General features: G+C 38.4%; 2 protein-coding genes across 4 annotated transcripts; both read left to right on the top strand.

Moving 5' to 3' along the window:
- Positions 1-6,988: 6,988 nt before the first annotated feature.
- LOC147862182 (uncharacterized) lies at positions 6,989-10,961 on the top strand. 2 transcript variants are annotated; one of them, XM_087322242.1, is made up of 6 exons: positions 6,989-7,053; positions 7,891-8,875; positions 9,251-9,371; positions 9,558-9,677; positions 9,861-10,091; positions 10,175-10,961. In XM_087322242.1, exons 2-6 carry the CDS (start codon positions 7,998-8,000, stop codon positions 10,484-10,486), a joined length of 1,662 nt encoding a protein of 553 aa, XP_087178368.1. In that variant the 5' UTR covers positions 6,989-7,053; positions 7,891-7,997; the 3' UTR covers positions 10,487-10,961. The 2 variants fall into 2 exon arrangements, with proteins under 2 accessions (XP_087178368.1, XP_087178367.1); XM_087322241.1 differs by lacking the exon at positions 6,989-7,053 and adding an exon at positions 7,114-7,186.
- A 1,106-nt stretch (positions 10,962-12,067) lies between these two features.
- On the top strand, positions 12,068-15,164 carry SDG40 (SET domain group 40). 2 transcript variants are annotated; one of them, XM_087322245.1, is made up of 6 exons: positions 12,068-12,236; positions 12,343-12,490; positions 13,147-13,278; positions 13,351-13,491; positions 13,796-14,104; positions 14,777-15,164. In XM_087322245.1, the coding sequence occupies exons 1-6, from the start codon at positions 12,115-12,117 to the stop codon at positions 15,035-15,037; spliced, it is 1,113 nt and encodes a 370-aa protein (XP_087178371.1). In that variant the 5' UTR covers positions 12,068-12,114; the 3' UTR covers positions 15,038-15,164. The 2 variants fall into 2 exon arrangements, with proteins under 2 accessions (XP_087178371.1, XP_087178369.1); XM_087322243.1 differs by having other exon boundaries at positions 12,069-12,236; positions 14,291-15,164.

Here is a 15,164-nt window from a genome sequence, read left to right as displayed (position 1 = left end):
GATTATTGCATGCAAAATACTTACTAACTAGAGATTAGTAATCAATTAATTGTGTGATAGAGTTTATTGCAACATTTGTTAGCATAGCTAGTGGGAGCCTGAGTAAAATATTTATTAATTAATGCTGCTTAAGTAAGTAGTAGTAGGTTAATTCATATCATGGAGAGCTTGTCCAATTACGACATTTGATCACCAAATCAAACAGTGGTTAGTAAGTTAATTTTATGCTCAGTTGGGCGTTTTGATTATCACTTTCTTATGCGGTCATGCTATTGTTTTCTCAAAATTGGAGGATGGTAGGGGTGATGCCATCAAAAGTAAAGATTGCCCGATTTCAAAATTCACCTCATTGTGAATGACACCAACCATTTGAAACTTGACTTGACTATGAGATTGGACCCATGACTCTTGAGGCATATGTGAGTTCATGTGTGGGTAAGGGAAGATCTTTCATCCATCATTAGGTAAGCTAACTAACTACTTTGGCACCTTTCCCAAGAAAAGAAAAATAATAAGCTGTATGTAACCTTGACCCAACTCAAGTAAGAAACATCATAGTTTCTCTTTCTAGGTGAAAATATTCCATCGATTTACTTTAGGTTACTTATCAAAGTGATATAAGTACACCCATGAGCACATTATGGCTGGCTAACCATTCAAGTCCCTTGTAATAATGAGAACAATATTACACATAGATGTGTGTTGTCTTATATCTTGAAATGTTTTTCTATATTCTAATTTCAAAAATTATATCACCCCTTTCGTAATAACATTAAGGTTTTTATGATTGTTTAGGGTTTTACATTAGTGTTCCTCTAATGTGCAAAAATCTTCATATTACGTTCTAATCTTAGGTCGCTCCAACCTAGTTATTTGCTTATTCACGCCAATCTCATACGCCAAAGTCTTATCCTTACGACATCGACCATTGGTCTACATTCTTCTAACTAATTCTTTCATTTGAAGACTTAACCTTCAACTACCTAGTTTCCTGAATGTCATTGGTATGCATTTAGATGTGACTCAACTTAATCAATCATCAACTTATTTCCATTTCTACATACTAGGCATATTTATACAAGCATAAACCCATATTCGTATATGCATACTTGTATACTTCCCAAAAACCTTCATTCTCACATCTAACACTTAATTTATCGATAATTGTAAAAAAATAGTAAACTTTCACATTAAATATACAAATTCAAATAACAGTTCACAATCCATCATAATGTTGGTATTGACAAAATGTGCAACTTACAAATGGTCAATTAGGACCATCAACAATTTATCACTTTACAGGGTTTAGTTAAGAAGGGATCGTTATGAGTTTGCACCATCATAATGTTTGTATTGACAAAATGTCCAACCTACAAATGGTCAATTAGGACATCATCAATTTATTACTTTACAGGGTTTAGTTAAGAAGGGATTGTTATGAGTTTGCATGTGTGTGATGTATCATCATTGTGAGGTGATAAAGAGGCAATACTTCGTTAGCACCCACCATGGATTTGGAGTGATCAACTCTTCTCCTAAAACATACAAAATGAAGTGCAACTTGTCACCTTGACATGGATTTTGTATAAAATAACGTAAAACAAAAGTGTGCATATACAATCGTGTGGGTGCCACCATGAGAATATTTATACAAAGAATATGCAAATTCATCCCCCACAATAGTGCAAAGCATGCAACCAATATAAGTACATCCAATACCGAAAAAATACAAATTCATAAAACGATATGCATATCTATATGGTTAAATACACGTAACAAGTTCTTTATATGTGAACTTTGTAGTTGATAGCTCAAGTAACAATCTTGAAAACGTTTTAGGATTTTTGAGAAGGTACAAATAGCGTTGATGCATGGTTATGTTATTATATATGGCAACTGTATATGTGAAATGTTGCAGTTGAGAGGCCGAGTAACAATCGTGAACACGTTTTAGGATTTTTGAGAAGGTGAAAATAGCGTTGACACATGGTTATGTTAGTATATATGGCAATTGTAATTTGATGGGTTCTTTTTATATTGGCATCTATAAATTGTTTGAACAATGGCTATAAATTGGACGTATCATCATACCTTTGGTAATATTAACACAAAATTATACCCAAGATTGCTAGTATTGCAAGAGCATGTTTTGTCAAAATGAACATACAACTAGAGCGGCAATATATCATGAACCTTACTCAAGCACAATCTCAATGACAATCAGTACCTTTAGCATCAACGTGATGTGGAATACTAGAACTCTTAAACATAGAATAGCCGTTGCATCTAGATTCAACGCCCACGTATGTTTTACTGATTGCCTTGAACTCCCTCTAATCGTTATGGTAACTCGTACCGATGGTTGACTTGGAACATCATAATTTAATACATTTGTACTTTCACGATATTTAGATTCCATATATGATTAAGTTGTATCTTTTTGTCATTCTATTTATATTCTTGTTATTCTATTTACATTCCTTCATTATGATTGTGCAAATAAAAATGTTGTTTATTTTGTTATTGTTAAAAATTAATTGTTGATGTGTTCGCCCTATAGACATGCATCTTGCCACATCTCTCTTGGGAAAGTTTCTAAGTAACTATGGTAATATTTACGTTTTTACATGTTGGTCATTCACATGGTGTGTGGCCGTAAAAGGAGTAAATGAAGTATCTAAAACTACAGATATTTGGTTAGCAAAAACCGCATGGTGAATGACTATATACTTAAATGATTAATGTCAATAACGATGATGAACATCATTGTCAATTTGGTATCCATTCTTGCCACTAAGTGTTGAAGGATGATCCACCAAACTAAGCAGATTGAAGGTATTTGGTTCTGCTCTTATGCCAAACAAAAATGAAATACTACTACCGACTCGAGGATTTTCTTGCCTTCTTTTTATGTAAAGAACTAAATAATATTCTTGGAAACGATAATCTCGTTCTTCAATTCGAGGTTTAGAATTCTTGGGATTTTTTATTGCCCATTAACTATCCCCCTTAAGACAAAGGAAAATAAAGCTTCCATCTCATGTATATCTATGACACGTGTAGGTATGAATATATAGTTTGATTAATTTCATTCAATGAGCTTGAAGAAGGAGAATCATCCATATTCATGCCGCACAATCTTCTTGCACAAAGACTAGGATTGAAAAGAAGTTCATGGGAGGGTCATCACCTAGTTGTCTTACCCGCATCATCCTTGACATTCATAAACATTTAACAATCTCACACACAATGGAAGGAATTCAAATAATTGGACTTGATGAACCACAAATCAAGCACAATATCACAATATCACCTCCTTAACAAAGATGTCCCCTACCCATATGAATGAACCAACCAATCGAAATATGGGTGCTCTCAAATATGAAAGGCTTTCATTCTCTCTCCTTCTCTAACTTTATTCCCAACAAAGACAATCAATGTTTTTCTCGGATAAAAGTTTTTGCAGTGCTGCTATATATATGCAACATAGGGCTATCATCAAACCCTTTAAATCTTGTCACGCCCACAATCACATTTTGCATAATCCATCTTTGATCGAGCTTGCATGATGCATGTACACATACCATAAGTTTATTCCTCGAGATTTGATAGAATTTGTCCATGAGTGCTTATTTCTAGAGAACATTGAAATGTCATGGAGTGTATCAAGTCAATTGTTCTCACTTACAAATGAATTTTTACTAGAGATTAGATTGTTTTCAATAGAATTTTCAATATTTTGTGTTGCACGTGATCTTTGGCTAACAAATTTATGATGCATGTGTACATGTAGGATGAGTTGCCACATTATCTACATAAGAACAATTGGTAAAGGTTCCATGATGCTATTGTTCTTTGTCAAACTTGGTTCTCATGACATGTATTGTAGTATGAATAAAACCCTAAATCCTTGAAATCTCCTCAATGAGATATACGCAATTCGAGTATACAAACTAACTGAACCTTAAACCCTTGCGCTCTCATGTCCATAATCCATTTGAATAAACCAATAACCCTAGAAAATTCTTGATGTCAACGATCCCTCTGAATACAACCCTGTAATCCTTAAAAGATGTGCCCTTGAAATTCACTTTTCAGTGGAAAGCTCCGTTCCTCACAAAGTTTGAATTTTGAATTGTCCGTTCTTGCACTTTCTTGTCCCTCTTTTTATTCGTATCCCTCTGTCTCGCTCTCTCTCTCTCTATGCGTTGGTTAAACTTATGTCTCGAAAGCTCAACTCGATACAAGGTTTCAATTTTGAAACACTCCTTTTGGTATGTCTTGCTCTAAAGCACGTGCTACTACATGATAATGTCTCACACTTGGTTCGTTGGTCATATTTGATCACCAAGGACAATAATAGAATCTACCCATCCATTCGTATATTGTCTCTCTTCTGGTTTATGCCCTCTTTCTTTCCACGTCCATCTTTCCTCTCTTTTTATGTGTGGTTTCACTATGTTTCAAGGATATGTTGTTATTGAAGCCTCTCCCTCCATTTCTCATGACCCATTATAGATGAAAACGAATCGTGAAATCCTTAAACCTAAACTAACCCCAATGCTTCAATTATCCATAGAAAAGACAAAGCTACTCCATCATGGCCAATACTATCCATATAAACAAATCCCTATAAATCTGAAATCCAAAATTAAACAAAAGGCGAGCTTATCCATTATCCTACGACATCCCAACCAATCTCTACCGAGAACTCAAAACATGTGTGTAAGTCATCAAAACACTTGAATTCTCAAAGGGGGTTTATCCTCTTATCCACCAGCCACAAAAGTACATATATTGTTGTGCACACACACACACACACACTCTCTCTCAACTACAAGATGCACGCTCAATTCCAACATTGGTTAGCAAAGTTCTCGAAGTCCAAGAGATCAACTTTACATATGCTTGCACGTGTGTTTGTGTGTGTGTGCAAACAGACAGACAGACAGACACACACACACAAACACACACACACAAACACAAACCATGAAAAGCTTTGTGTTGGACTTTGCTCACGTTGTGACATTATCTACACTCATTCAGACCTCCGCATCCTAAAACCAAACCATGTGTTCGTTCGTTTGCTCACTCTTACTCTAAACCATCCAAGGAATGCTCAGATATGCTTTCTTTTCCCCTCCCCCGCATCTAATCCATTTGTTGTTATTAGATAGGAAGGAGACACACACACACACACATCAACATAACTTTCTTTTGTACTTAGGTCCTATGGCTCACTCAATATTGGCCTCTCTATGGACACTACAAACATCTATCTATCTATCTATCTATCTAATGTTAAACATCTATCCTTCTCTCTCTCTCTCTCTCTCTCTCTCTCTATATCAAACACACACACACACACACACCCATCTATCTACATATCTATCCTTCTCTCTCTCTATCTCTCTCTCTCTCTATATATATATATATATCTGACACACACACACATCCATCTATCTGTCTATCTATCACACACACACAAACACACTAATCTGAAAGCCTCAATCAGAAGTGTCTCTTTCTGTTCATTAATTATCTTCCCTTCTCTCTCTCTCTCTCTCTCTGAAGCTCAAATGAGTTTGAAATTTGAATCTCTCTCTCTCTCTCTCTGGTTTATGTGTCACTCTCAATTCCCTCTCTTTTTAACTGTCTCTCTGTCTCCCCCTCCCCCCCAAAAAAAATAAACCCTTCTCTTTAATCAGTCTCAGTCTCTCTCTCCCTCTACATTCTCTCTCCTGCCCTGCCTCTGTCTCACACACACGCACACACACACACTCTCTCTCTCTCAGTCCCTCTCTACATTCTCTCTCCTGCCCTGTCTCTCGGTCACATTCCCTTTCCTCCCCTGTCTCTCAGTCACATTCTCTCTCCTCCCCTGCCTCTGTCATTCTCTCTCTACATTCTCTCTCCTCCCCTGTCTCTCAGTCACATTCCCTTTCCTCCCCTGTCTCTCAGTCACATTCTCTCTCCTCCCCTGCCACTGTCATACTCTCTCTCTACATTCTCTCTCCTCCCCTGCCTCTGTCATTCTCTCTCTCTCTCTCTACATTCTCTCTCCTGCCCTGCCTCTGTCTCACACACACACTCTCTCTCAGTCCCTCTCTACATTCTCTCTCCTCCCCTGCCTCTCTCTCTCTCTCTCTCTCTCTCTCTCTCTCCTCCCCTGCCTCTCTCTCTCTCTCTCTCTCTCTCTCTCTCTCTCTACATTCTCTCTCCTGCCCTGCCTCTGTCTCACACACACACTCTCTCTCAGTCCCTCTCTACATTCTCTCTCCTCCCCTGCCACTGTCATACTCTAGTCTCTCTCTCTCTCTCTCTCTCTCTCTCTCTCTCTCTCTCTCTCTACATTCTCTCTCCTCTGCATCCCTCTCTCTCTCTCTCTCGGATGCCTGTGTGTGTGTGTGTAGGGTACACTCTACTAATGGGAGGACGTCAGGGTTGGTTATTCATGGATTTTGAATCTTCCTTTCAGCGAATTTAGTTACTGCAGCCTGCACACCTCTCTCTCTCTCTCTCTCTCTCTTCTCTCTTCTCTCTCTTCCCCAGCGTGGCAGAGCAGAACAGAGCCCCCCCCCATCCATCATCATCATCGCTCTAATTCTCATTCTCTCTCATCTTCTGCTGTGTATTTTCCTTTGTGACTGTATATGTATGTATGTATGTATGTATAAATCTCTCTCTGCTTTTCTGGTTAATTAAACCCGCCAGTCAGTAGTCAGCCATTACTACACTCACACTTAAATTCTTGAGAAGAACGAGAAGTTAAAGAAAGAGAGAAGAGAGAGGGAAGAGAGAGAAGAGAGAGAGATGGTGATGGTGGTGCATTTAGAAACTAGCCAGACCCAACTATTTCTTCCTGATTACTCTCTTCTCTCTCTCTCTCTCTATCTTTCTCTCTCTTCTCTCTCTCTAGAGTCTATACCCCTCTGTGTCTGTGTCTCTGCTTTTCTCTGTCATTCAAACAGACTGAGAAAGAAAGAAAGAAGAGAAAGAGGTTGAGAGGCCTCCAAAGGTCCGCCGCCTCCAGCCCAGCAGGACCAGTAGCAGGTACACACACACAAATTCTCTCTCTCTCTCTCTCTCTCTCTCTCTCTCTCTCTGGTTTTCTTTCTTTGAAACTCCTCTCGGCTTCTTTGCCTCATGGATCTTCGCAAACACAAGCGATTTCCTGCACACAACGGTGAGTTTCCTGCATCCCTAATCCCTAATCCATCATCCCTAATCTCTATCCAAGGTTTCCAAACCCTAACTCTCGCCGCAAACCCTAACTCTAATGCAATTCTAACCCTCATCCTATCCTTAACCCTAATCTTTTTCCCTTCTATTTTTTGCGAGTGTTTCCGAACCGCAATCATAACCCTAAGACCTTTCTTCCCGAAGGTTTTCGTTAACCCTAACCCTAATGGGTTTCTTATTCTGTCTTGACAATCAAGATACTGAGGTTATCACGGTCCATTCTTAACCCCCGAACGTCTTTTTCCCCACTTCCACCAAGTTTTTTTTTATGTAGAGATTAGGGTTTTCTAAGACGTATAAGTTCCTAACCCTAATCTCTACTGTTGGCCTGAAGTTTAACCATAATCCTAGCCATCGCTTTCTTCTCATTGACACAACTAAAGTATTTTCTCAAGGAGCCGCTTTCTTTCCAATTTTGCTTTCTGTGCTAATTCTTACCGTTGCAATTCTTCCTCATTTTGGATTCCTTTGTTGAATTCTGCTTCTGTATGCAATGCATTTCTTCTCACGTTTCTTTCCCCTGTCTAAATACTGTTTCTTTGTTTTTTCTTTTCATGAGCAATTCGACCTTTCTTTTCTCCATAGCTATCATGCTAGAAAGTAAATTTTGAAACCTCTGTTTTTCTTTTTCTTTTCTGGCTTCTTCAGGTTCCAGAGAAATCCTGCTGGACATCACCAAGAATTTCATCAATCCTTCACATTTTTTTCTCGACGGAAAAGAAGCAGCAGCAGCAGCAGAAGAAGAATCAAAAGACATGACAGAGGTGTTTTCTTCTTCTCAGGTACTCTGTAGGAATGGAAATCACGACCCCGAATCGTCGTCCTCCCCACCATGCCGAAGAAGAACCTCTATAAAGGACTCAGATGACTTCCATAGAAAGCCCCCATTAGCAATTGCCATGGATTCTCCTGTATTTACATCTCGGCCTGAAACATTCAACATGAGCATCAAATGTGAGTTGATATCACCACAAAAAAGGGTGAACCAAAGAGTGGTTTCATCTGATCTTCAAATAGTAACTCCCAGAGGAGAATTGAAGCAAAGAGAATTATTCTCGGATCCTGAGGTTGTATTGCCATGGAGAGAAAGCAGGAAAATGGTTTGGGAGCAGAAGGTGGTATTGCCGCAACAAGGGAACCAAAGGCTGGTTTCGGATCCTGAGGTGGTATTGTTGCCACAATTGCAGGAAAACCAGAAAGTAGCTTTGGATGGGAATCTAACAGTATTACCACAGCCAGAAGAGAGCAACCGAGAAGTGCCGGGTGGTTTGGATTCCAAAGTGGTGTTATTATCACCACAACAGGGGGAAATGAAAGACTATGAAGCTTCAGATAACAAAGTCATGTCATTGCCGCAACAAGGAGAAATGAACCAAAAGGAAGCTCGGGCTCGCAACCTCAAACTCCGCCGGGATGAAGAAGATGTAGAGCTTTCTGTGGTGGCATTTGTATTCGATGCACTCCGAAGGTCCGGTCTCTCTTGTAAAGGCTCTCCCGATGACATCAAGATGGACATTGGGCGGCCGACTGATGTCCGGCATATTGCTCATGTCACGTTTGACCGGTTTAATGGCTTTCTTGGCTTGCCTGCTGAGTTCCAGATGCAGGTCCCAAGAATAGCTCCGAGTGCAAGGTACTTCTACTTTCTCTTCCAAGTAGCATGCATATGTGGCTTATGACTTTTATTTTATTGCCTCAAAATCATCTTCAGCAATCTAAATAGGCGAGAAACAGACCCAAAAATCAGCATTGCATTGTTAAAAAAATAAAAGATTGTTGCGTTATGAAATAGAAGATATACAAGCATCAGGCACCACCAAGAAATTTGGAATGATTCAGTACTAAAAATTTCAACAAATCTAGGATGCAGATATTTGTCAAATAAATAATTTCATCAATATTTGAAGACTTATGAAATAACAGCAAAGGTCTTGGATTTTTGGATACTAAGGCATACTACAGCTCAAAATAATCTGGTCTTGATGGTGGAACCTCTACTTTGTGGCAGTGTTAGTGCATTTGGAGTTTCGGCCCAGTCGATGCAGTGCTCTTATGATCGAAAAGGCAACAGTGTCCCTACGATATTGCTACTTCTACAAGAAAGATTGTATGACAAGAAAGGGCTTAGGGTATGTTGTTTCATCTAAGTATCAGTTCAAGAAAACCATTGTTTTTGCGGATAAGGTGCTAGCTAGTAATTTGCCTCATTCCAAGATTGTCTATGTTTTTTGGTTGATAAGGTGGTAGCTAGCCTGTGTTTATTTACTAGCTTTTCATCATGGCTCTAATCTGTCGTAGCTACTGCTAACTAACAGGCTGAAGGAATATTCCGAATAAACGCCGAGAACAGTCAAGAAGAGCATGTGAGAAGTCAATTAAACCATGGTGTTGTACCTCACAATGTTGATGTACACTGTTTGGCTGGGATGATCAAGGTTTGCCCCATTACACTGCAGAGAACATTCCAATGAAATATAGAGCTCTTAAATGATTTTTATATGCTTACGTAGGCACATATATATGTACACAAACCTATGTATACATAAGACATATCTACATCTACATCTATGTCTACATCTTGCAGACCTCTTAATGCTTCCTTTTGGATACGTTTATAGGCCTGGTTCAGGGAGCTGCCAAGGGGTGTGCTAGACAGTCTTTCTCCTGATCAAGTCATGCAATGTAATAGTGAAGAGCAAGCAATTACCCTTATGAAGACTCTACCACCCATGGAAAGAGGTTTATTGGATTGGGGAATCAACTTGATGGCGGATGTAGTCCATGAGGAGCATTTTAACAAGATGAATGCCCACAATATAGCCATGGTCTTTGCTCCCAATATGACCCAGGTTGGAATATCAATACAGCTTTCCTTGAAGACGCTTTCATATTTGGATGTTTTGTGTCCTCAAAATATCTTCATGTTGTGCAGGTATCAGATCCTTTGATTGCTCTAATGCACGCAGTTCAAGTCATGAATTTACTGAAGATGCTCATTCTTAGAACATTACGAGACCGGAATTGTGGAAACAGAGCTGCCAAAGTTTCAGACTCTGTTGGATCATTTCGTCGAAGAGATAGTATAGATGGGTGTGACTCTTCTCATGACTCAAGAGAGAGATTTACAAGGAGACTACCACCAAAATATGAATATGAATTTTTCGTTGAAAGGCACGGATCATCTTCAAATGCATCTAAGCCGATAGGTGATAATACAACACTGAGTAAACTCCACAACTCGTAATGGCATAGATACACCTTTCCTTGTTTTACAAGGCTATGTATGTCAATGCAATGAATGATTGTGTTGAACATTTCCTTGTATCCGAGTTCTTCGCCTTATCAAGCATGAAGAACCCGAGTCGGAAAAGGGATGTTGTATCTTTGCCTCGTAAAGATTAAAGTTAAAAGGAAACCTTGGCCAAACTGCCACAAGAAGAGATCATATGTTGGAATTTGTAAGAATGAATTCCGACTGATGGAGCTCTTTGTTGTATTCATGTACCTAACACTAGTTTTAGTTCAGTCTAACCAAAAGCATTATTTAGATTTTTCTCGAGAAGAAAGAGTTTACAACTGACCATGTAACACTATCATATAGGGTAGAACAAAGATCAGCTTTTCTTATGTGCCTTTCTAGCTTCTAAATGGGAAGTCTTATGGAGAAGGTATGTATGAAAACATAAGCGAAAACAAAAAGCGGTTGTCTATTTGATCAACGGTTTTTCCATGTTGTGCCAGAAGTGGTCTTTTATATATATAATTAACTAGATGTCATCTGAAATCATCTTCTCTGCATTCACCAATAGTTCTATTTTTTCTTTCCTTCATTGCATTTATCTGTCTGAAATCATCTGAATCGTGGCAGTCTTCACATAAGCATTTTTAATATACCTTCCGTTGGATGTGATAGGAAATCTTTTGCCTGCCTTCAAGGCTAGATTTTCTCTGATAAACAATAAATGTTTCAAAGCAGATCTCAAAAAGATTTTCTCTGATGTAAGATGGTCAGATACATAGCCACTCATAATAAATTAATGTCATACACCAAGTTGCCAAACGACCTAAACCCTAAATCTAGTGACATTTTTTAGTAAACAAATACGTGGTTTAAAATTTCTGGTTTGGAATTGCATATTGCTAAATTGACTAAGGATATCTGTGAAGCATGCCTTTCTTTAGGAAAAACAGCAATCTTTTTGGGACTTTTAAATTAGGTTCCAAACTTAGTGACAACATATCAAGCAACAACTGTGACAAATGGATTTGTGTTGAGAATGGCATTTAGAACCTGATTTAAGAGCATGGGCCAAAGTTGATGAATTGGGATTGAAACTTTCCATCCTCGTAGATCAAAAACATGTTTCAATCAATTAAAAAAGTCGTCAGTTTTGGTGTGCCCTTAACAAGATAAAAACAATGAAAGGTTTTGAATTCCTTCCATGTAGGTGCTTAATCCGAAGTCTAAAAGCATCCTTATAAGAAACCCATTGTAGAATAAATAAAATTGTAGTTCATGAAAGCCACATCTGTATCAATGCTGAATCTAGCCCCATATGAATGCATCCTTCTAAAAGTCCAACTCTAATGAGGGAAAGAAGAACAAAATATGTGTCTTTCTTTATTTTGCCAAATGCCCTCGGTTAATCCAAGAAGAATTACATGGTCTTTTTTTTCTCACTTTCAATGGTTGATCAGGAACATTTGAGATAAACAAAATTCAGGGGTATTCTGGGGGAATAATGAAATTCAGGGCCTCTTTTTATGGAAATGAAGACATTGCGGTAAGCTTGAGGAATATAGGTGTGGATGCAAAGGAGATTTTGTTTTCCTAAAATTTAAGGTGTAGATGATGAAAAAATCTGTGCTCCCATGGCAGCCGAAGCAGAGCTCTTGGATTGGGCCTTTACGAATCACATCACAGACTCTCTAACTAAACAGTCATCATGTATTGGCCATTCTATTACCATTGCTTCATTTCCACATGCTGGAGGGTAAGGATTATCGTCTTCTTTCTTCTGTCCTCTTATGTAAGATATACATCACGTTTGGGTATTCAAATCCTTAATTTCCTCCTCCTTTTCTATTGTGTTGTGACAGGAGAGGATTAGCCGCTTCGCGTGATCTTAAAGAAGGAGAGATGATACTCTCTGTGCCTGAGTTTTGTCTATTAAATGTGGAAAGTGCCAAAGAAGACGAGGTTTTCATGGAAGCTTTGCATCATTACCCTCAATTGTCTTCTGTTCAGGTATTTCTTTTGCACAGGTTTTGAGATCTTTTCGTTTTCTGATTGTCTTATTATTATGATTTTCTATTTTCTTCGGAACATAGAGGCATATTATGTGAAAATGCTCATAGAGAATGTACGGTCAGTTAAGGTTTCTCATTTCGATTTTTAAATTTTTTGAAGATGGAACTTTAAACTTCTTCATTCTTTGTAAAACAATTAGGCTTCATTTGAATCCCAGAATGGGCTAATCTAAGCTCTGACTAACTGTCAACTTTCAAGTTTAAATGGGCCGTAAGGGGGTAAATTTTATTTTCAGAGAGAAATCCCTAATACCCATATCCTTTAAAAAATAAATGGGCTAATCTAAGCTCCGAGTAAATGTCAGATTTCCAGTTAATGAGCTTTAAAGGGGCACAAGTTATTCTCTGGAGAGAAATTCTTAAAATGCAGCTGATTTTATCGACAATAGATAAAAAAGCAGTTTTGTAAGGAGCATTCACATAATCACGATTGTGAAGCCCAAGGAAATCTGGATAATTATGGGTTGTGAATGTCCGTCTCTTGTAGATGTATGTGTAAGGGCATCTGCGTGTGATAATACTGGAAGAGAATTAACATGAACCACTTCTAAAGGTTTCCTTTGCATGTGGTAACAATAATGTTTACTGTATCAGCTGCTGATAGCAGTTCTTTTAAAAGAGACTGGGAAATCCACATCATCAAGATGGTTCCATTATTTGAAGAGTATTCCTAGGTCCTATCAAACATTTATGCAGTTCACAAGATTTGAAATCAATGCCTTACAGGTGCGCTGCATTTTTATTGATTTGAGAGTTTTTTCTCAAGGAAAATGAAATATGTGTCATAATACTAGGTAGGTTGAAGATGCAGTTTGGGCTGCTGAACGAGCTGTGGAAAAGGCAAACAAGGATTGGGAGGAAGCAAAACCTTTCTTAAAAAGGTTGGGCTTAAAGGGACGACTTCTCTCATTCAAAACATGGCTGTGGGCATCATCAACGGTTGGTTTAAACGTTTGATGATTGACTATGCCTATCTTTCACATTTACTGTGGAAGAAGGTTGAAAACATGACTTCTCTCATTCAAAGCATGGCTGTGGGCATTGTCAACAGTTGGTTTAAACATTTGATGATTGACTATACCCTACTTTCATATTTACTGTGGTGTTCAAAACATGACATTTCAAGTCTTCGCCTTCAGTTCCTTATTTCTGTCTTCATTTTCTCTTTAAATTCAATCTGTTGATTATGTGTTATGAAGAATTGAGATACAACATTATTTGTTTGACGATCAGTTATGTTCAGGTCTCTTCACGGACTTTGCATGTGACATGGAGTACCGCTGGTACACTATGCCCTATAGGTGACTTGTTCAATTATGCTTCTGGTGCTCCTTGTGATGAGAGCGTGGTAGATTTGTGTACTCTTTCAGATGTGCATGCTCAAAAAAACTCGTTATCAGTTGAGATGAGACATGGAGTCCAATTTTATGATGGAAATTATGATAGTGGAAGAGTCGTACAGTTCACTGATAGGCTTACAGATGGGGGCTATGATTCAAATGCTAAAGCATATCGCTTCTATGCCCGAGAGAACTACAAAAAAGGAGATCAGGTATTAGGACCTTGCAATTCCTCTAAAATCTGAATAAAACCTCCTATTTTAGTTTTAATGAACACCCCCAGAGTGAGATACTGATTTGATATATCAATTTTCAGTCCCATATGATTTCTATGGATAAAAAATATTATCACAAACCAAACAAAATATATGTGCATCTAACAGTCTCATTGTAATCAGGTACTTTTATGTTATGGAACATATACCAATTTGGAGCTTCTGGAGCATTATGGTTTTATCCTGTCTCATAATCCCAATGACAAGGTGCCCATAAAGCTGGGTATGCTGAATGGCCATTCATCAGAATGGCTATCCATCACCAACAGCTTTCCTAATGGTAGCATGCATATTGAACCAGATGGCAGACCATCCTTTCTGCTTCTGGCAGCTTTACGTGTGTATTGTGCTTCAGCCGAAGTTCGGAAACACAAAGGGCACCTTGCTCTGTGTGGTCAGCAACTCTCAGTTGAAAACGACATAATGTCATGTGAAAAACTTAGACTGAAATGCTGTAATCTTATAATGCACTTGCCCACAACCATGGGTATGGATGCTGCATTACTGCATATACTCAGCCTCTGCAGCTCAGTTGAAGGACTTTCTGGATTAATCAATCTTCTTCACTATAAAGGTTTGCCACTTGAAAGTGGCACGAAATTATTACAGGATTCTGTTTGTGGATGGGCTGACCTTTCTTCTCATGATCAACGGAAGGTGCTAGATGAAGTAGAGGCATTCTTAGATTCTCAAAAGAGCCCAACGATGGCAGCATCAACAAAAGAGCTTAATTTACAGATGGAGAGATGGTGGCTTTCAATCAAATGGAGATTTTGCTACAAACGGATTTTAGATCGTTGCATCACTTTTTGTGATGATCAGCTTTATTCTCTACATCTGTCAAAGAAAATGCTGATAAAATCAGAATGATAGGTTATCATAAGAAGAGATTTGACATCATCACATCCAAAAGACAGAGTGTGTGCATAAAACTCAAAAGTTAATGTAGGTCCTGTTTTTTGCAATGCAGAAAACCCATGAGTATTGTTTTGGTCTA

This window comes from Azolla caroliniana, unplaced genomic scaffold, assembly GCF_043228905.1.
Source record: "Azolla caroliniana isolate FFs.n. ecotype wild unplaced genomic scaffold, voAzoCaro1.0.p SCAF_7, whole genome shotgun sequence".
Classification (NCBI taxonomy): Eukaryota; Viridiplantae; Streptophyta; class Polypodiopsida; order Salviniales; family Salviniaceae; genus Azolla; species Azolla caroliniana.
This window is presented reverse-complemented; position numbering and strand designations above follow the sequence as displayed.